This window comes from Python bivittatus, unplaced genomic scaffold, assembly GCF_059951505.1.
Source record: "Python bivittatus isolate LINGU-HERP-01145 unplaced genomic scaffold, Pbiv_v1 ctg000750_np1212, whole genome shotgun sequence".
NCBI classification, from domain to species: domain Eukaryota; kingdom Metazoa; phylum Chordata; class Lepidosauria; order Squamata; family Pythonidae; genus Python; species Python bivittatus.
Genome location: NW_028277102.1, coordinates 500,957 through 525,121, shown reverse-complemented (window position 1 = coordinate 525,121; position 24,165 = coordinate 500,957). Strand labels below are relative to the sequence as shown.

At 43.0% G+C, this 24,165-nt stretch overlaps 1 protein-coding gene across 3 annotated transcripts in view; it reads right to left on the bottom strand.

Annotated features, from left to right (window-relative positions):
- LOC103067337 (regulator of G protein signaling 3-like) overlaps positions 1-24,165 on the bottom strand; it is a 28,478-nt gene that overhangs the window by 1,071 nt on the left and 3,242 nt on the right. For all 3 annotated transcript variants that reach the window (XM_088128565.1, XM_007437615.4, XM_088128566.1), the window contains 5 exons: positions 17,510-17,926; positions 12,571-12,656; positions 10,968-11,033; positions 4,154-4,215; positions 2,525-2,691 (listed from right to left, as the gene is read on the bottom strand). In XM_088128565.1, coding sequence (XP_087984691.1) covers positions 2,525-2,691; positions 4,154-4,215; positions 10,968-11,033; positions 12,571-12,656; positions 17,510-17,926 — 798 coding nt within the window. The remainder of the gene's footprint in view (positions 1-2,524; positions 2,692-4,153; positions 4,216-10,967; positions 11,034-12,570; positions 12,657-17,509; positions 17,927-24,165) is intronic.

Below are 24,165 nucleotides of genomic sequence, written 5' to 3'. Positions count from 1 at the left end.
CAAGAGAGGCAATGAGATGCCTACAGATGCCTGAGATTAGCTGAGCAGCAGGAGGGCAAGAGTAATGATAAGAGTCCTGTGTGGGCCTCTTTCATCGGATTCATACTTACAGCAACATTTGGTTGCTCATGGTTGAGGTTTCCATAGGAGGTGAAACATAAAAACAAAACCATAGAGACAGTCTCTCTAAGGCAGCCCCAGGCATTTGCCTCTGTGCCAGAAGATGGGCTTAAATCTCCACCAACCCTCTGATGCCTATCCGGAATTACATGACTGGTGGAGAGAGATAGTTTAGCCCCAAAGAGACTTCACCCATCTGAAATGCAACCTTCAGCATGAAATCCCTCTTGCAAAGAAAGGTTGTCATTTATGTATGTATGTACAGTATATATGTACAGTATGTATGTATGTATTTTATACACTACTGTTCTCTTGCAATCAAAAGACTCTTGGCAGTTTTCACAGAATAAAAGACAATTAAAACACCTACTGTACAAACTACCATAAAAACAATACCAGTCAAATGTAAAAATGCAATCAATAAATATAGAAGCTAAAGATAGCCTGATCAGGGGAAGGCTCCCCAAAACAAGTCTTGAATAGCTTCCAAAACATCAGTGAGAGGGCTAGCTTGATCTCTACCACAGTGACACCAAAAAGCAAGACCTTCTCCCTTTAGCCCTCCAAAGCTCCCCAAAATATGGGATCAATAACAGTTTGTCCCTGTTAAATCTAATTGATTGGGCTGGTACTGGCTGGAGCAGCTGGTCCTGCAGATATCTGGGCATCAAGTCATAAAGGGCTTTATAGGTTAAAACTGGCACCTTAAATTGTACCCAGAAACCAACTTGCACCCAATCAAGGAACTGCAAAATTGGTGTTATATGATCGCAAAGAACCAGAAACGATGTGGTCCACTACATTTTGGACCACTTGTAGTTTCCAAGGGGTGTTTACAGGCAGCTCCAAGTACAACATAGTAGAGTAGTCCAATTGGGCGGTGTCAAGGGCATGCGTTACTGTAGCTAGGTCCTGCTACCCCAAGTAGGACTGCAACTGGCACATCAGCTGAAACTGGGCAAAGGCCCCTCTGGCTATGGCTTCCACCTTCTATTCCAGCACAAGCCATGAGTCCAGAGGTTCCCCAAGTCATGAATCTGCTTCCTAACAGGTAGTGCTTGCTCGTCAAGGAACAACTCCAGTGGTGACAGAGAATCCTGATGTATCCACAGCAACTCTTGATTTACTAGGGCTCAGCTTCAGTCTGTTCTCTTCCATCCAGACCCTGACGACTTCCAGATATTGGGAAAGGACACTGATGTGGTCCACATAGCCTGAGGTAACAATGTGCAACTCCAAATTGTCAGATGATGTTTCATATAGATGTTAAAGAGCAGGGGAAAGATGACTGATCCCTGCAGCACCCCACATATCAGGGCTTACCAAGCTGACCTCTGCTCCCCCACCATCAGACTGGAACTGTCCACTGCAGAAGGGGCAAAACTTTTGCAAAACAACATCTCCTATGGAGTCCTTGGGGTTCTCTGAGCACTGAAGATATCACCTAGCTGGGTAACGAAACGTTTGCAAGAAAACAACCAAGCTCAGAGAACCCCAAGGACTCCACAGTTCAACCCTGAGCTTCATGTATTCTCTTTTGTTGGTAACATCTCCTATCCCCAAAGTCTGCAGACAATCCAATAAAATAGTATGGTTGATATCATTAAGCCTTGAGAGGTCCAATAAGACCACTCACACTATCCCCATCCAGGCACTATCCCCATCAACAAAAGTGATCTAAGGGCGCAACGAGTGCTGTCTTAGATGGCATTATCTGGTCCTTTACCCTAACTAAAAAGGATCCAGATAATTTGAACAGCTAGCAAAGTAGGAAAACCTAGAACAAGATACAACAATTATCCAGCCCTGTCTGATTATTAACTTCATTCTCTGACTCCCTCTTTGCTAACCTCTTGAAAACAACAGCAGAGTTATGACCAGACCCTAGGAGCTATCAGATGGTTCAGAAAAAGAACTCAGGAGGCGCATTCACCTCCTGCATCACACCACCGTGAACCACGTATAGTTCTGCATCTTTCATTTCATTGGCATCTCTTCCTCTCTAGCTTTCCAAAGTACATACGGGTGTTTATAAAACACCTCAAAAAAGCAAGTTTAATATGATCAGTCACCAGTATGAATAGATCAGATTTGTTCTGTGTAGTATTTGGCCTGATACAAACACACCCATTTGTCTGGATTAGCAAACACACAAGAAAAAAAAATTCTGTTAAAATGATGCATACGAACATCTGAAGATGCCTGTATGTGCAGTAATACCTATGCACGCACACCCACACACACATGTATATATGTATATACACATACAACACCCACACGTGTATTGATAATGTAAGGGGGAAAAAAATACAAAGTAGAATGTGGAACAATGGTTTTCTCTAACAAATCCATTCCATTTCATAAATGAGTCTATAAATTCAAAGAAACTTTAATACTCCCCTACCTCTTTTGGAGCTTGGATGGTGATATATTGGTCATAAATTTTTTTTGCACTGTCCTGGAGTTTGTCACACCCCCGGAGCTTTCGATAATCTTCACATGCCATCCAGAAGTCCAGGTTCTCTTCACTGAATTCCGATTTCAAGAAAGCATGAAAGGCCGCCCGACCGTCTAATGTGGAGACGAACAGACCAAAACAATCAATTGAAATCTTCCTTCTTTACAGAAAATCTTTAGAAATGCTGTTAATTCCACCTGGAATAAATTATGCAGTTTACTGCAGAGTTTTCTTCTTTTGTACTTCAGGTTATCAAGTGACTATGGATGTTTCAGGAAAGGAGAAGATGCTAGGAGACCTTTCTTATCTCTCTTGCCAGGAAGACACAAAGCTTATGAGAAATGAGCGGGGAGATGGGGAAGCAACAGGTCCACATGAAATCCCCCTCTGAGTTTTGGGAAGCTTACTACAGTGCACTCCAGGGATAGGCACAGCAGATGGCTACCTAAATGTCTGATTCCCTATAATTGTTGAAAATTATCTATTGTTCTATGGATGATGAGCTCTTAAAAGTCTGATCTGCAGATGCTGCCCTTGGAAGAACTACCTAATATGAAGAGAATGAGAGTATGATATTTAATAACGACCCTCTTCATATAGATTTCTATGCTCTATTTTTTCCAATAAGGGTTACGAATTTGGATTAGAAAGTATTTGTGTGATTTGTGGCTTTGTATTATAACACTAAACCAGCAGTTAGGGAAAAAAAATAAAAGAAAAACAAGTGTGTGGGGATGTATTAACTATAACAACTTTTGTCAACCTTACTAGTTATGTTGGACTACAGTCACCTTCATCCATAGGCAACAGCACTGTTGGATGGGACTGATGACCCAGAGAAGGACGATCTTCTTTTAGCTCCACTATGTACGAGTGTCAAGGGGAAGAGAGAGGGCATTCTCACAATTCCTAGATCATAGCCAAGACATGTCCTGGTCAAGGAAGTCATAACATTATGTTATAGGAACCAGAACCCTAAATGATTTCATTCCCCCCTGCCAGACCCATCAAGATGGTCTGCAGATCCCTGAGAACTAAAGATCACACCATGTCCACATAATGATCCAGGGCAGGCAACCAGGAACATCTCTGTTAACCATCAGTCCCATTTCTGGGAGGAAAGTCTTCTCTGAATCTTGATCCAAAGAAGATGCCAGGAGGGAGTGGGGGTAGAAACCCTGCCAATAAGCTACCTAATTGGAGTCTACTTTCCTGCTCTGCTGTATGCTGGACTGTTCTCTATTAATCTGACTCTTCTCCATGTCTTACAGGACCATTCTGAGGAAAACAGGATTTAATTCATTTGGCAGGGACAGGACGATTTCTATGAAAATGCCTTTTATTTACATATTTGCCTATGCTCTCTGCCAGTTGGAATTCTGGGAATCAGCATTAATTATTATTATTAAGCAAGCTGGGTTGGTGCCAAGAAACCATCTGGAACAGGCAAAAGTTCTCAGGATGACTAATCATCTAATTTTCACATGCATTCTGTGAAAAAGACACCCAGAAATCTGTAAACCATGTATCAAACAATCCTTTAAAAAGGTTGACGAACCACATATGTACACTTACATGGGTGTAGTAGCAACTTTTCCAAAGATTCTGCCCACTCTTGGGCTTCCTCAGGAGTTGGCCTGAAGGAGAAAACACAGGTAAATCACTGGAAAACATATGCAACATATGAGAGATCTTTTCCCAAAGAATTTTAGTATGAGTTATCCTATTCGTCTGAGCTGCAAATAATATTAAAAAAACATGGAGTTACTCTTTCAGACATATTACGTGAAGACCTAGCTCTCTGGAGAAGGCTCTAATGTTGGGAAAGGTAGAAGGAAAGAGAAGAGGAGGAGGACCAGCAACAAGGTGGTTGGACTCAGTTACAGTGGCAATGAGTACTGTTTGAAGACCCGAAGGGCCAGAAAACCTATCTACTGTATGTGATCCCTAAGAGTCAACACCAACTTGATGGCACGTAATCAATCAATCGCAAGCAGTAGATTGGCAAGGATGTCCAATTCCCAAGAGTTTAATTGCATCAACAAAATGGAGTATTTTTCTCTGAGTGCTCAAAACTGCAGTTCTTTTCCTTCAGTTGCAGGAACAAGTTTTCCTGCTGTTTTTTTTCCCCCCACATGAAGAAAAGTTCCATTCAGAGTCAAAGCAGAAGGTAAATGAAGTTCTCCTCAAAGTCATTCACCTCCAGCAGCACGGCTGCATTTTCTCTAGCTTCAACTCTATCAGGTTATTTCAGCATCTTTCCAATCCTAGATCTTTTCCTCCTCTTTTCTCGTCTTATCCTCACCAGCAGGCTGTTGGAGATGCAGATCTTTTGGTTTCACTTTCTGTGGCTGAAATACAGTGGTACCTCGGGATACGAACTTAATCCGTTCCGTGACTCTGGACGTATCCTGAGTTGGTCGCAACCCGAGGCAAATTTCCCCATAGGGTTCAATATAAATCTGGTTAATCCGTTCCGCCGTCCGCCTGAATTTGGTCGCAACCCGAGGCAATTTTCTCTTCAGAGCCTTACTCCCGCCAACCCTGCTCTGCATTTTCTTTGGAGCCATGCTAACATGCACACCAAAAACCTTCGCAAAACACCGCAAAACACACCACAAGCCTCACCGAACGTCTCCTTGCTACCGCAACCTTGCCCACAGGAAGCCGCGACTGCGTGGCAGCAGGGAAAATGGCCGCGGATCCGGTTCGTAAGTCAAGGCGGAGTTCGTAACCCGAGGTACCACTGTACTTCATACTCCAATCCTGTTAACCTAACCACCCTCCCCACAGACCTTCTCAGCACCCTAGCTGGTTGTTCTGCAGCCAAACATCCAGGTCATCCTTGACATCAGAAGAGGCAACCCATGGATCAGGTGCAGCCCACAAGTTCTCTCTTTTTGTATCTCTTGAGGCCCCCAAAGTCAAGACCCAGAAAACCAGCTGCAAACTTTGAAATTGCAGTAGAACAATTTCTGGCCAAATCTCTCCAGACAGGAAAATCAGGTAGAATTCCATTCCGATCCTCTCTGGTGGTGCCATTTCTTCACTGACCCTGTCTCTAGTCCCATACAGCCCTTAGCAATAAAGAGAAATTATTTAAAATGTGCAGGCCCCTGGATACAATAGGTTGCCGGTCCCTTCTGTCTTTGCTATGGCTGCTGGCTGAATAAGCAGCTGCCTCTTCTTCTTTCTTCTTCTTCTTCTTCTCTTCTTCTTCTCTTTCTTCTTCTTTCCAGCCCCCAGACTCGCTGTGAATCTCGCTGTGAATCTGGCTTCCATTGGCTCACCTGAGGCTGGTGATGGTGGGAGCTTTAGTCCCACAATCTGGAAAGTAGCAGAGTGGAGAAGGCTGCCTGATACTGGCACCCAATTCTTCCTTCTCAGATAACACACACACATACACACACACACACACACACACACACACACACAGAGTACTTATCTCCGACTCCCCTCTAAAACAAGATCCATTCAGGAGACCATCCATAGCTCTAAAAGCACACAGGCTCTTTCAACTTATTGGACATTCAAATCAGGTAATACAATTACAGTAAACGTAGACCCATTACAGTAATAACGGTCCAAGCTCATAACCAATCTAGCTGTTTAGGGCACTCTCTTTCTCTCCGTCTATCCGTTTATTGCTGGGGATGCAACTTGCCGCCCTGAGGCTCTATGAACTCTTGGCTTACTTTCAAAAGCACTCTGCAAGGAATCAAGCTCTGGATAAAAAGCAATTTCTCCTAGCCAACTGTTCCTGGATATAAATAGAGGGAGATAGAGGAATATATATTGCCAAAAGATATAAAGCTGCACTGGGATATGTCCCCCTCATCATTTTTACATTCCTATATGACATATTAATTATATATTAATTATATATTATATTATATTATATTATATTATATTATATTATATTATATTATATTATATTATATTATAAATATACTACATAACATCCATGCACACACAGAAACACACCCCTCTCTCCTCCTCCCCCTGCAACCTCCTTCTCTTTCTTGTTCTGTTTCTGCCAAGCAGAGAGAGGAGGAACAGGAGAAAAAGAAGACTATAGACTCAACATTTTGTCCCAGCCTTCTGCTGGCTGAACCTCCTCCTTTCCTACATTTGGTCTGAAGTTTGCTCCCAAAGAAATGCAACTTCAAGAGGGGCCAAACATCTACCTCTGCAGAATGGCTTCTCCAACAGATAAATTAGGTGGGTGCTTAGGGTGCCAAATGTTGAGGGGGACAAAATCAAATAAAAAAAAAATACTAATGAAGGTGGAGGAGCTGGTTACATGATTCCCCTCCAGCACCAGTTGCGGACAGCAAATCTAGAGCCATCATTGCTTCTGATACATAACAAATGTACCCAAACAATATTGAATAAACCAAACATATAAGAACAGTCTCTTTCATGGGATGTGTTGTCTAAGAATCAGGTTCCTTTAAAAAAAAATGAATATTTGATTTGCTATCACATCAATAGACTGGAGCTCATTTAACAAAATACACTTAACTGAGCTAGTTAAAGACCTAGTGGTTGCATTCACACAACATTTAATCTGGGGTAGTTGTTCATGAGTTAGTTGTGTGAATGCAGCCCACCTGGTTAGTTCAATGTATGGTGTGAACTGTAGAGTTCTGCACATTCTGAGAACATAGCCATTATCTTGTTCAGTACGTAGGTGAAGGAACCATTTCTTCCTTTGGAGGAAATGGGCCCTAAGTCAAGTGAGGCCCTGCAGGCCAGGACTGATGGGGGTTTTAATTTATTTAATTACAGTCAATGACCAGCAAAGTAAACAAAAATGAAAATCCAGAACCAGTGACCAAATAGAAGAAAAACAATGTAAAATAATATATAATCTAAGAAATTAAAGCTTAAAAATCAGAGAGGGAAAAATTAAATAAGTACAGTAAAACAATATAAAGTATAATAATAAAATAGAAATAGAGTACAATAGAATAATATAAAAGAAAAGGAAGATTTCATAATGTAATCACTCCAAGATTTCCAGAGAATAGCAAGGAGAGATAAGAAGGCCTTCTTAAATGAACAATGCAAAGAAATTGAGGAAAATAATAGAAAGGGGAAGACTAGAGCTCTACTCAAGAAAATTGGAGATATCAAGGGAGCGTTTAGTGCAAAGATGGACATGATAAAGAACAAAAAAGGCAGGGACCTAACAGAAGCAGAAGAGATTAAGAAGAGGTGGCAAGAAAACACAGAAGAACTATACAAGAAAGATCTTAATGTCCCTGATGTCCATGCTGGTGTGGTCACTGACCTTGAGCCGGACATCCTAGAGAGCGAAGTCAAGTGGGCCTTGGGAAGCATTACTAACAACAAAGCTAGCGGAGATGACAGTACTCCAGCTGAGCTATTTAAAATACTAAAAGATGATGGTGTTAAAGTGCTGCACTCAATATGCCAACAAGTTTGGAAAACTCAACAGTGGCCACAGAATTGGAAAAGGTCAGTTTACATTCCAATTCCAAAGAAGGGGAATGCCAAAGAATGCTCAAACTATCACACAATTGTGCTAATTTCACATGCTAGCAAGGTTATGCTCAAAATCCTACAAGTTAGGCTTCAGCAGTACGTGAACCGAGAACTACTGGATGTACAAGCTGGGTTTCGAAGAGGCAGAGGAACTAGAGATCAAATTGCCAACATTCGCTGGATCATGGAGAAAGCACGAGAATTCCAGAAAAACATCTACTTCTGCTTCATTGACTATGCAAAAGCCTTTGATTGTGTGGATTGTGTGGATTTGCCACAAACTGTGGCAAATTCTTAAAGAGATGGGGGTACCAGACCACCTTACCTGTCTCCTGAGAAATATGGCAGAAAGTGAAGAAGAACTAAAGAGCCTCTTGATGAGGGTGAAAGAGGAGAGTGCAAAATCTGGCTTGAAACTCAACATTAAAAAAACTAAGATCATGGCATCTGGACCCATCAATTCCTGGCAAATAGAAGGGGTAGAAATGGAAGCCGTAACAGACTTCATTTATTTGGGCTCCAAGATCACCGCAGACGGAGACTGCAGCCATGAAATTAAAAGACGCTTGCTCCTTGGGAGGAAAGCTATGGCAAACCTAGACAGCATATTAAAAAGCAGAGACATCACCTTGCTGGCAAAGATCTGTATAATCAAAGCTATGGTTTTCCCAGTAGTAATGTATGGCTGTGAGAGCTGGACCATAAAGAAGGCTGAGCGCCGAAGAATTGATGCCTTTGAATTGTGCTGCTGGAGAAGACTCTTAGGAGTCCCTTGGACTGCCAGAAGATCAAACCAGTTAATCCTAAAGGAAATCAACCTCGACTGCTCATTGGAAGGACTGATACTGAAGCTCAAGCTCAGATACTCTGGCCACCTAATGTGAAGAGAAGACTCTTTGGAAAAGACCCTGATGCAGAGAAAGATTGAAGGCAAAAGGAGAAGGGGACGGCAGAGGATGAGATAGTCAGGGAGGCAGTGAAGGACAGGAAGGCCTGGCACGATATGGTTCATGGGGTCATGAAGAGTCAGACACAACTTAACGACTGAACAACAACAACAAATCACTCCAAGATTAGGAGTCTTCTTATGGAAAATAACAATAATAATTGAAAAATTTAAAAAATAGCTGGGAACATATAGTTGAAAATGAGGAGGTTAAAATATTGTGGGATTTCTGAATACAAACTGATAATGTCTTGGCGCATAACGCACCAGATTTAACTGTGGTTGAAAAGAAGAAAGTATGGATAATTGATGTGACAATACTAGGAGATAGTAAAATAGAAGACAAAGAATTGGAGAAGATCATAAAGTATCAAGATCTGAAAATTGAAGTTGAAAGATTATGGCATAAACTGGCAGGGGTGGTCCCAATGGTTATCAGCACACTGGGTGCCATACCAAAAAGCCTTGGACAGAAAATTTCCATCTGTCAATTACAAAAGGCCACACTGCTTGGATCTGCACATAGACCACGCTGATACATTATGACATCCTAGGTTCTTGGGAAGAACTAGATGCGAATGAAGGCCAACACCACTAAAGAACTGGCAGCTGTGATTTCATGTTGTTGTGTATAGTAGTAGTAGTAGTAGTAATAACAATAATAATAATAATAATAATAATAATAACATCATCATCATCATCATCATCATCATCATCATCATCATCATCCCAGGTCCTTGGGAAGGACTTGATAGGTGGATAAAAATGCCAAATCCAGTATAAACATCTGGCTGGCAGTGCAACCAACCATAATAATAAATTAAATTTGTATGCCACCAGACTCTCAATGACTCTGGGCAGCTCCGGTTGATATTGAAATTGATGTGAAATTACTGATTGCTCCAGTTCTATCAATAGCAGCTCTACAGGTGCTGTAGAGCTATAGGGCAGTAAAGATATGTCTTCACTGAAAGAGCTGTGAAAAAATACATGCGTCAGGACCTTATTCTTCATTCTGCTCACAGGGACAGCATCTCTCAGTGCATGGAGACCTACTCTATCTCCCATCTAGTGTTGCTGAGGATAAGGCACTGAAACGAGGTTCTTGTGATGGAATGGAATTATGAAGGCCAGGCTCAGGGAGATAAACATTTTCTCAGCTCGCCAGAGGAGCGTGGGAGCTACAAGAGGATGAGACTGGCACCTCTCTGAGGAATTCACACTGTTGTGGCTGGCTGACTTGGGAGCTGGGGTTTCAGACTGGGAAGATTCTTGCTAGAGGTTTTAGCTAACAAACATAGCTGAACTGAATTTGCATTGTCTCTTGGAGTTCCTTGGGCTAGGCCTGACAATTCTACAGTATACTGAGCAAAGCTGAATACATATTTTGCAGTATAAAAGGTTTCCAATTTGGAACCCACCAGTGACAGTCGACTATAGAATCCAAATCTGCCTGCTGGGCGATGCCAAAGACTTGTGGACAGATCTCAGCTTTAGCTGTCTCTAAACCTAGGGGCCACAGGGAGTAGATAGAAAGGCCTCAATAACACAAGTCAGCTGATGAAAAGCCATCAAGGAGAATTAATGGGGCTGATGAGCCATTGGAAAACAGGAGTTTAAGCCGATAAGAGTCAGCAAATGCAGACTCTTGCCTCCAGTGGAATCATACCATCATCCCTGCAGATTAAAACACTGGAAGCACAGCTGGGATGTGGAAGGGGCTCATAAAAGCCTACACTGGACAATGTCTAAAGCAATGTTTCTCAACCTTGGCAACTTTAAGATGTGTGGACTTCAACTCACAGAATTCCCCAGCCAGCAATTCTGGGAGTACTTGCATGGTTATCCTTATGGAGATACGTGCACTGCAGCCCCACCACCCTCTCTTGGTTCCCAGTCCCACTGTGGAAAACTGGTTTAAAGCGAGGTTACCTTAGTGATTGGAGGTCCTGATTTCCTGAGCTCCATAACCTTAGGAAGTTTCTCTTATTCTTCCTTCTAAGAAAGAAAAATCAAATAATGGGACGTCAGGGCTGCAGTCAAACTGTGCACCAATTCAGGCACAAAAGCGAAGTGATGGGGGAAGCCAGGGAGATGGATATGAAGGCACGACAAGCTTTGAAAAAGGGCCTTCAAGGCTGGCATTAGGCCACTGCTCCCAATCTACTCCCAGCTCCAAGCCACATTAAAAGAGAGTTACCCATTTGCGTATCAACGCATAGTTGTTCCTCACAGGCCTGTGAGATATGACAAGGGTTGGACAGGAGAGTAGATGAAAAGGGATGGCATTTCCCATCTGCAAGATTTTATTTCACCAGCAGTTATTGACTTCATAATTTATCTACTTCCTCTTTGTTAGAAGCCATTAAGGTGATAACCGGAATTCACATTTATTGGTCGAGTGTCTGATTTATATACCATCTATCTATTCCCAAAGCACTCAAGGGCAGGTACAGAACTTCTATATATTCAAAGTGCTTTGGTTTTGTTTGCTTAGAGCAACTTAGATACACCGTCAATCTCCAGAATCATATGTTGGATTGGGAAAGTCCAAACACGCACCCAACAGCACCACATTATTGCGACTATTTCTTTTTAACCTATTGGCATCAGTGGAAAATGAAGAGAAAAAAAATATTCACACACAGACACAGCTGTAGACGCATGTCTGCAGGTATATACATTTATATGCATGTATAATTCTCTATTTTTTAAAAGCGGAATGGGAGGAATTAGGCTCTTCTCAGCAATGGGGGATGGTGGTCCTGTGGTGGATTGAACCTCCCTTCTGCTGCAGTCTCAAATGGAGTACTGTCTGGTGAAATCAATCATCTTAGTTGTCTCATATACTAGGAGGATCAATATTAGATATTCCAGAGCTGTTAAGAGGCTGAGGGATAAACACTCATTTATCAAGCTGAAGGAAAATCTGCACTGAGGCCATTCACAGCAGTAAGAAATAAGATATATTTATATTGCCTTTTTTTTCCCCAGAACATTCAATACTTCATCTAGATCAGCCTTTCCTAAACTGGTGAATTCCAGGTTGTTTGAACTGAAATTGCCTTCAATCTTATTGACTGACATTTCTGGCAGTTGCAGTTCCAACCTGGTTGGAGAAGGCTTTTTTCACCCAGGTTTACAATCTGGTAAAGCTTGGCCAGAACGGATGATTTCTGAATTACAGATTTGGAGGCTCAGAGACAACAGGTGTAGTAGTCATCTACAGGTATTCTCCAGGCTAGAACCCAGGAGACCACGAGATCCGCCTTAGGCACGAAGCCAGCTGGGTGACCTTGGGCCAGTTCCTCTCTCTCAGCCCTAGGAAGAAGGAAGGGCAAACCACTTCTGAAATATTGCCAAGAAAACTGCAGGGACTTGCCCAGGAAGTCACCAGAAGTGAAAAAACTGACTTGAAGGCACAAAAAAAAAAAAAAAAAGGGTTACCCTGTATGCCCAGGAAGAAGGCAAGGTTTAAAAGGCTGTTTTGTGATTTACAGCTTGGAATCCAGCAATTAATGCTCCACTGACTCACCGCTCGCGTTTTTGCCTTGGCCGCGTGTTCTGGTGGCTGCCGTCACAGTCTGACCCTAAGTCTGATTCCACACTGGAGGCTAGTGACTGAAACACAAAAAAACAAGATTTGAGCCTCAGGGACACGCCACTCTATGGCCAACTCCCCAGGACCCAGGGCTACCAGATCCAGGCTACAGCTATCCAATGACCAATAGATGGGAGCAGAGATCTAGTTTCTGTATCTTGCTGCTGCTCTGTAGAGGCCATGCAAATGCTTGGAGTCCAGATCTGCTCATCTTAGTCTAAGATGCCAATCTCAGAGCTCCAAGGCACCCCCTGAAGTCTCTATCTGATTTACCAAGACCCAAACCGAGGGCATTTGTAAGGTCACACCATCTTTGGGCTTTTCCAAGTCTTTAAAGGAAGAAAATGGCTCTTTGCAATAACTCAGTGAAAGCAAATATCCCCCCCCCCACTTTTCTTCCTTTTATGTAGTGTCTTTGGAAATAGTTAGTCTAATGGCAGGATCTGTATCTCTTTATTTATCTTTATGTATCTAGCTGAAGTGCAGGACATACGCGCTTTAAATAAATAAATGCTTAAAGGAGATAGCCACAATAGTGCTCAATTAATAATAATCCGAGAGGGCTGTCATGGACAAACTTCAGGCTTGTTCACATTTTCCAAGAACCTTGAAAATGCACAGACTGGGCTCAGAACAATCACTGTGCAAGTACAGAAGTACCTCAAGGACAGAGCAAGTCACGTGCCTCCCCCACTCCCCAGTGCAGACATGTTGAAACGGATTGCTTTCAAAGTACAAATTGAAAATTCTCTCCAATCAGGGTTTAGAGATAGCTTTATCAAATATTGGGAAATCAAATGTGTTGGCTCATCTGCTAAAATCATATGGTGGTTTACAAGTTGGCATTAACATCTTGCTGACCCCCATTTGCAGAGGATCCTTCTGGATGGGATTCTTTTTCAAACGTTCGGAACAAGGGCTCTTTCAGCTGCTTTACCAAAGTGCCTATATTCAGAATTTTCATTTAGGCGCTCATGTAAGCCAATTCACACACAGTGGGCCTCCCCTGGAACTTATTGAGGATCACATGGTTCCTAAGCCTTTCCTAAGCCCTAAATCTCTGCCTGTGGGATTGCTGATTTGGGATCTTGAGATCTCCCTATCTTTTCTTCCAGGACATCAGAAATTGGCGACTTGAAGTTTCAGATCTGCAGGCAACTTCTGAACACATTTTTGATCACAGGTGCCGAAAAGTGGTAGCATCATTTCCTGCCAATAGAAGAGAATATGTATAGCTCAGGGTTGAACTGTGGAGTCCTTGGAGTTCTCTGAACTTGGTTGTTTTCTTGCAGACGTTTTGTTACCCAGCTAGGTAACATCATCAGTGCTAGAATGGAATAGGGTTTGCTCTCTGTTTATATACAGTGCTGGTGCTGGCAGGGCATGCCACTGTATATAAACTGAGAGCAAACCCCACTTCATTCTAGCACTGAAGATGTTACCTAGCCAGGTAACAAAACATTTGCAAGAAAACAACCAAGCTCAGAGAACTCCAAGGATTCCTCATTTCCTGCCACTGCGAAGTCAGAAACATGAGCCTTGAGTTTTTAAAACCCTACAGTTTAGGGGACAAAAAGCAAAGAAAAACCTTTTCCCTCCCCCGAAAATCAAGAATCTCCCCAGAGAAAATCCTGTTCCCAGCAACTTATGCACTGGTTTTCAGAAAACCACATCAATCAAACAGCCTCAGTCCTACTCAGGGAACACAGAAATTTGCGCCCTTCTGTTCAAGGAGAAATGTCAATGACTGTATTCTTTTGCTCACGTACACTTTTTTGAGAAACTCAGCTCCCTAGTTTTGCAAAGAATCCCACCCTGGACTGAGATTTTGCAAATCAAAATCAAAGCCATATTCCAACACTCTCCTTTTGATAGGAAATCGCTACCCACAGACCAACTAAAGGAAAAAGAGTATTCAGTTGGGAACTTACTTTACAGAAAATGGCTCATTCTGTTATGGGTTGCATTATGAGAGACTTAGGTCTACCTTGGGTAAGACTGAAGCATCCTGTCTTTTATTTTTACAGTTATGTATTAACTGTAAAAATAAATACAAGAAATGGTAGTACAGAATACCATTTGAACTTGGTATTATCTCTGGCACCAAACTGGCTTGAGCTAGCAACAGTGATAGAAAGGACTGACCATTGTAGCCATATACTGTACCAAATGCCACCTCAAAGTGGGGCAGAGAACCACAGAGTCCCAGGGACAGAGTGGCTCCCCCAACTATGTGGTCCTCCTGGCCTGAAAATGGTGACTTTCAATTGGATGATTTTCATTTGAGACCTGCAAGCTCAGGGAGATTAGTATTAGATTATAACTCCCATAATTTCCAGTCTGCATGACTGGAAATTATGCAAGTTGAAATCCAATGTTTGTTTGTTTTTTGCTCTGAGACCAGACCAGGTGAACCCATTTTCCCTTTTGACAATGGTCTTTGTAAATACACCAAATGGAGTCATTTTCGCTGGCATCCCCTGGGATAAGGGTTGTCAGAAAGGCAAAATGGTGGCCATGGCAATGGAACTGAAGGGCCACTCCTTTTGCAGTGTGTTAATATTGCATGCATGCACACTGCCATGACCACCATCTTGCCTTCTTTGACCCCCTCCCTGCAGTTGGATGGTGGTGGCTATTTACCTTGTGCCTCTATTTTAGGAAGAGGCCCTGTCTGGGGACACACTTGGGATTGTTCAATGACCTGGGCACTCTCAGAAACCCGCACCCAGTGGGCACAGGGCTTGGCTATTCACCACATCGTTGCCAGTGCCATGGTGGATATGACTGGCCCCAAAATATGCATTTGCCAGAAAGTACACTGTGAAGTGGCTTGCTGCCACCCTCAACATTTCCAGGAACGCTCTCTGCCACCTCAGATTACCCTCCTCTTCTTTTCTGGGCAGATGGGCCCACACCCATGCAACGCCCTGGAAAATTAGCATGTTCAGCTAATGAAGAGCCCTTTGTTCTGCCGCATGCCAGCTTCTTGGTTACACTTTTTTTAAACTAGAATATTATTTTGAGACAAAATCAGGTGGGGCAGGGAGCCTGGAGAATAGCAAGAAAGGGCTTTCCAGTTGCTCCGAGTAATTCAGTAGCCTCTGCAGGGAACCCAAGTGCTCCGTATCCAGGGCCTTGCCCACAACCTTTCCTTGATCATTAATTATCAGCTATTTCATCTTGGAATACAAATTTCATGGCAGAAAATTCCAGAGATTAAAACCAGTGAGAACAAAGACACTTGGTTGTTTATTCAAGCAAGCTAAAAAATGGAGAGGCATATAAAAAGTTCTAGGCTTGCATTTCTTGGGGAGAGGGGAGGAAGAAGAGAGGGGAGGAAGGCAGTTAATAAAAAAGCACTAAGACATTCCACTGACTTTGGGGGGTCTTCCTGGCGAGCTGACATCTTACTGGCTTGCTGGCTAGTAAGACAGCATTTGCAAGGGAAATCACAGCTGGACACTGGATCTGGGCCGGCATAATCTCTCCGGAACAAGGGAGAGATCATTGAGATCATCCACGTGACTCTGGACAGCTGCTACCCATGAGTAGACTGTGGAAACTGTCATTTATAGTCGGCTTATGAGTAGAGTGGCTGGGAGTCAGGACTACATCAAGCTCACACTACCACATCAAACAGTTTTATGGATATTAAGCTTGACCGAGCTTTCTATTTTAATCACCTTTTTGGATTAATTTATTTTTTAGATATTGGAGAGATGAAGACCCTTCAGACTGGCAAGGTTTTACTGTATTCATGGGGTGGGTTTCTGCCTCCTTAAAAGATGATGGGGTAAATTTGATCTTAAACATTTTGAAATGTGATTTTTTTTTTTTTGGACTATGCAGCAAAAAAGGGTGCTTAGTATATCGATTTTGGAAAGTTAATAATGGATTACGGGGCCAGAGGGATTTGGAATTATAGTTTTGAATTAATGAGAAGATATCTTCTCATGGGAAAATGGCGATTGCTTTGGTTTCTTTATGATAAGGAGACCTTGAAGGTTGGACATTACAGGGAGCCAGAGGACAAAGAAAATGGAGCAGAAATCCTTAGTGTAAACTTTTGAATACCTCTCAGCCAAGTTACTGGATAGAATGGATCAATTGTTTGAGAAACTGGACAGAACATGCTTTACTGAAGTTGTAAAACAAAAACAAGTTGCAACGGATATCTATGAAATTAATTTGAAGGAGGATTTAAATGTAATACAAATGGATCTGATGGATGACTTATCCTCTAAAGGAGATGAACAGATACTAAACCAGGAAATTGATTTGGATAATTTTTTTCTTCTGGATATACAAAAGAGCTTTGCTAAGGTTTGGAAAGACTTTTTTAGAAGTGACAAATGAAAAGATACATTTAATCAAATGGACATGCAAAAAAAATCTATTAAAATTCTGAAGGAGTTTTGCTTGGATACACAGATGACCAGCAAACTACCTCTGGGACTTTTTTTGAAGGGGTTAAAGAATAATTTTGAAAATTCAGGGAAGGTTGGCTTGTTTGATCAGGGCTAAAAGAAGAAAATAGTTATATCTGGTTGCCCTTAGTAGACTTCTGCTGACAAAGAATGATTGATGAAGCATTTGAATTTTGTTTTGTTTTTTACCTAAGAGATGGGTTATGGGGAGAAGAGTGATTATGTTTTATTTAGAGACAGTGATAAGCTATTAAAAATGTTTTTACCTGCTGAGATGAAGGGGGTAGTTACATTTTCTTTCTCTTTTTTTTCTTTTCTACACTCCCCCTACTTCTTTTTGTATTTTTCTGTTTGCATTTTTTTGTAGTTTGTACTGACTTTTATTCTTTTCATTTATAATTCTTAATAAAATTATTTGGAAAAAAAAAAGAAGTTCCACTGACTTTATTTGATCCTCCAAAGAAATTCCTCAAGTGTTGCTTTGCTGCTGCCACTTTCTCTCCCAGGTGTCGCTCTTTCCTCAAAGATTTGGGGGACGGCAAGCTCCACCCACTTCCTGTTTTGTCCCCCTCCTCAGTTTCCCCTGGGCATGGTGCCCCTTGTTGATCCAAACGTCCCTCGCTCCGAGAGCGCCACACCCCTCCCGGATCTTGGAGCGGGAGCTGAAGGCAGCTGACCACCTCGGTGTCATCTAAGCGAATGCTGGGGGTGGGAGGTTTCTCCTGCCTTTCACAGTCGTCCCTCGGCTCCGGATCCTCACAGCTCTGGTGCTGCCTTCGAAGGTTGCTCCGGTGCCATGGCAGAAAGTCACAATCTAGGAGGCAACCTTCGGAGCCACACTTCTGGAGGGGACTCAGCATCTAGATGGAGAAGAACAAGACTTTAGTACAGTACTGATTCCCTTCAGGTACTTGCCTGTCAACGAAGACCTAGTGGAGATGTTCCTCTTGAGACTGCTCCATCTGCTCATGATTCACCGGGTAGCAATTCAGACAGCCATCCCTCATATTAGTGCCTTGGTTATGGAACTCCCTATTTGTCTTTTTGTGTCTGGCGCTGAGTCTCAAAAGCTTCCAGTGCTCACTTATGACATATCTGTTTACCCAGATCTTTGGTATCAGCATCATTGCACATTCCTCTCTGGCCATGTCCCCACCTGTACCTAATCATGGCACAAAAATTCCCTGGCAATATCACTGTTCTGCCTTCGGATGTTGCCTCCATGTCTTCCTTGGCTAAAGACTTCATTAGCCATATGGGTGCTGAAGAGGCAGCCTCAAGGGGAATCAGATGGGTCAGGCTTTGTCAATCATTATTTTGGAGGGAAGTCAGGTGACTAGTAAGGACTGAGAATAGAAATAACAGAGTCACGAGAAGGACTGCCAACAGGGAGAGCAAATTTCATGCTGTCTAGTTCTCTAACAACTCAAGGATGGAGAGAGAGCCCTATAATTAATGGCACTACTGCCCTTTCCGCAAAGTTTTCAGCTTAAAATGAGTTTTTAGATTTTTAACTGAATGATTCAGTTCAATTCTCCATGTTTTAAAACCTTAATTAAATGTATTCAAAATTGTTTAAAAAAAAATGAAAATTCGGGAAAACATTTTCCTGAATAAAGACATCAATGTCATTTTGCTTAAATTGATGGGGGGAAACCACAACCCCACATCACCTCATTCTATAAGGCCAGATAATATGGGCCACTAATCTTCTTCTGCACCTTTACATCACTTGGACCAGCCCCTAGACCAAAGGTCTAGCAAGGTAGCAGAGCATGTAGTCAATCTTGGCTGATCTTGACAAGCTAAACAGGGTCAGGCCTGGCTGGTACTTGGATGGGAGACCACCAGCAATTTTCGGGGCTGGAGGCTAGACTGGGAAGGCAGGAAAACAATCCCCCAAAGGGAATGGCAAGGCACTTCCATATCGTCACCAAAAAGCTGTGCACGCCATGAATCAAGCTCAGTTTGGAGATATTACCTTTACTCCCACAAAAGCCAGCATGATTTGCTTTTAAAACATCGCCTTCTCCCTTCGTATTTTACATGTTAGATGCAATATTATATTTAATGATGCTATCAGGGAGTGGAGAGTGAATCAACTTCTGTTCTCTTCTATCAATGTTTTTGCTCCTGAATGACACAGAAGCCAGAAAGGAGTTTTGCTTCCTCAACCCTTCTCTCGCATAGACTTCTTCCAGTTTGCAAATTAAAAGCTATGATTAATCCTGCAATCCTATACAGTTTCACTGAATTCAGGGGGTCTCATTCCCAAGCAAAAGGCAGAAGAGTAGTAATAAAATGGTAACAAATCCCCTTGGCTATTAATTGCTACTAATTAAAATGGCCATTAATTCAGGCTGAGAGGCATTATACTGGGGTATACAGGTGAAGGTTACTGATGCCCAGTGGCATCTGGTTGGACATTATGGGAACAGGATGATGGGCTATGTGGTCCTTTGGCTCGATTCAGCTGGTTCCTTATATTTTTTGAAGGAACCCACCAATTTCAATGGGAACATACTTCTACAGAGTTTGGCAATAAAATTATTCCTATTAATAGGCCAGGAACACAACCTGGTAGCAAAAAGAAACAGGTCTTGCTTGAGGGAGCTTACAGGTGAAAATCCAAAAATGGAAAGAGAATAGAGGAAACAGAGGGACAAGTATCCACAAGGAAAGAATTTAAGCACGTGCATTTATATATACTCCTACAAACCAAGTTTCCTCTGAGAGATCAGTCTAAACAAAATACAGGGAAGGAGTAGCGAAATGCATCGTGAGCCCCTTGTGTTCAAAAGTGGAAAGAAGTTTAGTAACTTCTTTAGCGTGGGCCCCAGGGGTGATGTAGCCAAAAGGCGTCATCCACACACAAGAGAGGATTAGCAAAGTTGGGGAAGTCTGCTGGGTATGTTCAGCTGTTGGTTCTTGAGAAAACAAAACACCCCCCCCCCAAAAAACCCCCAAAACCACACACCCTTTCCAAGGAAGGGGAAATAGACAGAGATCCTGGGAAAGGGCAGAGCTAGCTGGAAGCCTGAACAGAAGCACTCCACACTGCACGTTGTCACTCTGGTTCTGCTCGTTTGGCTCCTAAACCCAAATACGTGTAGAAAAGAGGGAGCCGAATGGCACTCTGGAGAAACTCAGAGGCACTCTTATTTCATCTGCCAGCTGCTGACTCTGTGCAAAGCCTGCAGACAGAGAGAAAGCGGGAACAACTGGACTTGTTCGAGCTACACTCCCCACCCTGGCTCTAAATGTCTCCCTCTGGGAGGAGAGTCATACAACTTTCTGGCCTGCAAGGAATCCATCCATTTGCTCCGGTGATGGGAATCTGTCCAAAGCAGAAAGTATTTCAATGAAGCTAATTCAAAAATTATTTGCCAGAGTCTTGGCATCAGGAATGGAAAAGCATTTTGAGTGGAATTGTATTCCTCTATCCATCCATTATTAGTACTACTGTTTTTTTTTTCTTTTCTAGTGCTTCTCTAATACTTCATAGATGTGGGGAGGCGCTGGGACTGGTGGGGAAGTAATAAATAACTATGTGTGACTCAGAACCCCCTCTCCCACCCATCTTCATTCAATTTGGCAGCAGCTGTCGTTTTGGTTGCCCGGCAGACATCTCACATCAGCCTCTCAATCCTACAACAGAGCTGGACTATCTTCAGAGGGTGGGGGTGGGGAGATCTTTCAGAGGTCAGCCAAGCTTTCTTGGAGAGGACTTACACATGGCAACTACAATCTCTGAAGAGGCATCTTCCCCCACACGGTGCGTGAGCAAGAGGGGGTCTCTTCTAAAAGTATGTTTGCTGCTTCCATAATTAAAAACCCAAGAAAAGACTTTAGAGTGACCAGAGGTATTTCTCCCTGTTGTAGGAAATGTATTTATTTATTATATGAATGTATATGGCCACCCTGTCAACACATGACCCTGGCCGGTTAATGATCCATAAAGTAACCACAGTAATGATGAAAAAGAAACAGTTAAAAACAACTTTTTGTGCACAAAGCAAAACCCAGCAGAACAATCACCACAATGGGATCGTCCCAAATCTAGGCCCAATGTTTGGCAGAAGAGTTGGAGGTATGGTGCCTTACAAAAAGCTAGAAAGTTTGGGGTCATCCAAATCTTGGGGTTATGGTGTTCCACAGTGACAGAGAAGCATGCTGCCTTGTTCCCATTAGATGGCATTATTTAATATAAGGGATCTGGATCATGCCCATCTTGCCAGACCTAGTGGGAGAAACCAAAACAATTGGAGGTGGGTGGCCCTGCAAATAGCCTGGCCCTATGCCAAGAAGGGCCATGTAGGCAATAACCAGCACCTTGAATGGCACCCAGAAATTCACTGGCAGCTAGTACGGGTGTTACATGGGGAACCAACACACTCATAACTACCAATGCCACTGCATTCAGGACCAGAGGCAACATCCATGTGGTCTTCAAGGGTGGCCTCCTGTATAGTGCATTATAGTAGTCCAAATGGGAGGTGACTAAAGTATGGGTGACAGTGAGGAGGAATGGATGCAAATGGTGCACAAGTTTGAGCTGTGCAAAGGTCCTTCTAGCCACAGCTGCCACTTGCTCCTTAAGTAGAAGCTGAGAGTCTAGGCGGACCTCCAGACTGTGCATCAGCTCTGTCTGAGGGTGTGCTTCCCATTCAAAGCCAGAGATGGCAAGTCCCTAGCTGCAGGAGGTCCACAAATCCATAGAAAATGTATGAAGATTTAATCTATCAATTAAAACTCATATATACAATTAGGTTTCCACCATGTGGTTTGTTTGGTTCTTTCTAAGAATGTTGCATGCCAAACTCCCAACCATGGTGGTTTACAAACCATAGCTTATGGTTGACATGCTGCATAAATCCAGAAAATAATACAGGTAGTCCTTGTTTAGCAATCACAATTGGGACTGGCAACTTGGTCGTTAAGCGAAGTGGTCACTAAGTGAAACCATGACTGTGCTTATGATCTTACTTTAGCTTTCTTTTGCTTTACAGACCTGCAGAGGTCGTAAATGAGAGGATTGGTCAGTTACTTTTTCATCACCTTCATAAATGCGAACAATCACTAAAAGGTTGTTGTTAAAGGAGGACTACCTGTAGTTGATTTGGCAATGCTTGATTAGGCTAATTAGAGCTTCATGTGACATGAGAGTTCAGACAATAATTATGATTTAAGCAGGGGAAAGGCCTAATAATATTCTTTTGCCTTACAAAATTCTAGCCAGAGTCACTGAAGAGGTTAGAACAAGGGATCAGAGCAGCCTTGAAAATAAGCTCACCAGCAGACCACTGGGGCGTAAGCAGCAAAGAAATGCAATTTTCTCATTTCCCATCAGTCAATAAGGGGACAAGGGGCAGAACAGCCCATGCTTTTCTCCTGGCCCACAAGTAAGAGCAGATATTTATCCAGGGCCAGTCCAGGAACGAGGAGAAGAGGACGGCAGAGGATGAGATGGTTAGATTGCATCACTGAAGCAGTGAGCATGAAACTGAGCAAACTCAGGGAGGCAGCAAAGGACAGGAAGGCCTGGCGCAATGTGGTTCATGAGGTCACAAAGAGTCGGACACGACTTAACGACTGAACAACAAGAAGTCCAGGAACACAGTAGACTGGCCTTAGAGAGGAGAGGAACTGACTTGGATCTGCCCCTGGTCTGCTTGTCCATTTCTATGGAATTTTGATTGTCCATAATAACCTAAGACAAGGCTGGGCTATAGCAAACAAATCTTTCCCCAGCCTGGTATGTTGAGTGTGTGGGGTCTCAACGCCCCAAAGTAGTAGAGTTATTATGTCAGAAGGGATTCTGGAAGTTGAAGTCCTACTTCTCTGGAGGGTGCTTGGTCGAGGAGAGCTGTGGTTGACCCTTGCCAACTGTCAGAACTAACACCCACATGGCTGGGCTCAACATTGTACAGAGCCCTACTTTTGTTGCTTGGCAATCTGTGCAAATCCAGCCACGGTGGTTTATTCAAAGAATCATAGATAAGCTAATTAGAGCTTAGCGCAATGTCTGAACCAAGCCTCTTATCTCCTGGCCAATGTCTGAGGGGAGCTGCTAGAGCAGTCTTTCTCAACCTTGGCCATTCCCAAGTGTGTGGGGTACAAATCTCAGAATTCCACAGCCAGCATGGCTACTGATGAGAATTCTGGGAGCTGAAGTCCACATACCTGGAAGTTGCCAAGGTAGAGAATCACTGGGCTAGAGACTAAATGGGAGAAATGATTGGCCTCAGACTGCTTGGTTCCATGTCTGAATGGAGATCTGGACTCAAGTCCCTAAGCCCCATTCACAATTACATCATATCAGCTCTCAGTTACACACGTTTTGCAGATAGAAGTTTTAGTCTCTCTAGTATCCTTGGTTAAAAATCTAACGGACTCTCCAAAAGTCTGCAGGATACGAAGGGCCAAGTTGAGTATCCTTAAGTTGGCCAGGCCCTACAAAATACAGCTTGGCTAGCTCATTGGAGTCACTTAATGAACTCTTCCCAGTCACTATTTCTTTGTGGGGCACTTGTTCTCTGCTGGTGGCGCGTAACCATTTTGCTATGCGCACTATAATAAGGAAATGGAATAGGATGGAATGGAATGTAAATGGAATGTATTTAGTTATTGTTCTGCCCACCCGTTACTGTTTGGAGCACGGCTCTCGGCATGCCTCAACCTTGGGTTCACAAAAGCTAAAAAAAGGACACCCCGGCTTTCATCGGTGCCTCTAAACGCAAACCACCAAGCCTTTCAGCTGGGACTCCATCTTTCCCTCCAGAAATCCAGCAAGCCGGAGGGTCCTGGAAGTTGGAACATGTTTTCTGGACTTCCTGTTTTAAAGAAAGGATCAAAGGAGGGAGCACAATTGTGGCATTAAAACTTCGCTGGGGTGCACCAAAGCTAGCAGCCCCTGTCTGGCTGAGAGTAACGGGCCTCTGCAGCTGCTAGGCAGGGAAGGAAGAGTTAAATCCTCTCCAAATAGTCTTTGCACCCCAAGGGAGAGCAAAAGGTCGCAGATGGCGTTTCTGGCTTATGTCTCTGCGGAGATGTAAATCGAGGGCCTGTGGAAAATAGGGAAGGGAGAAACCCCTCCGAG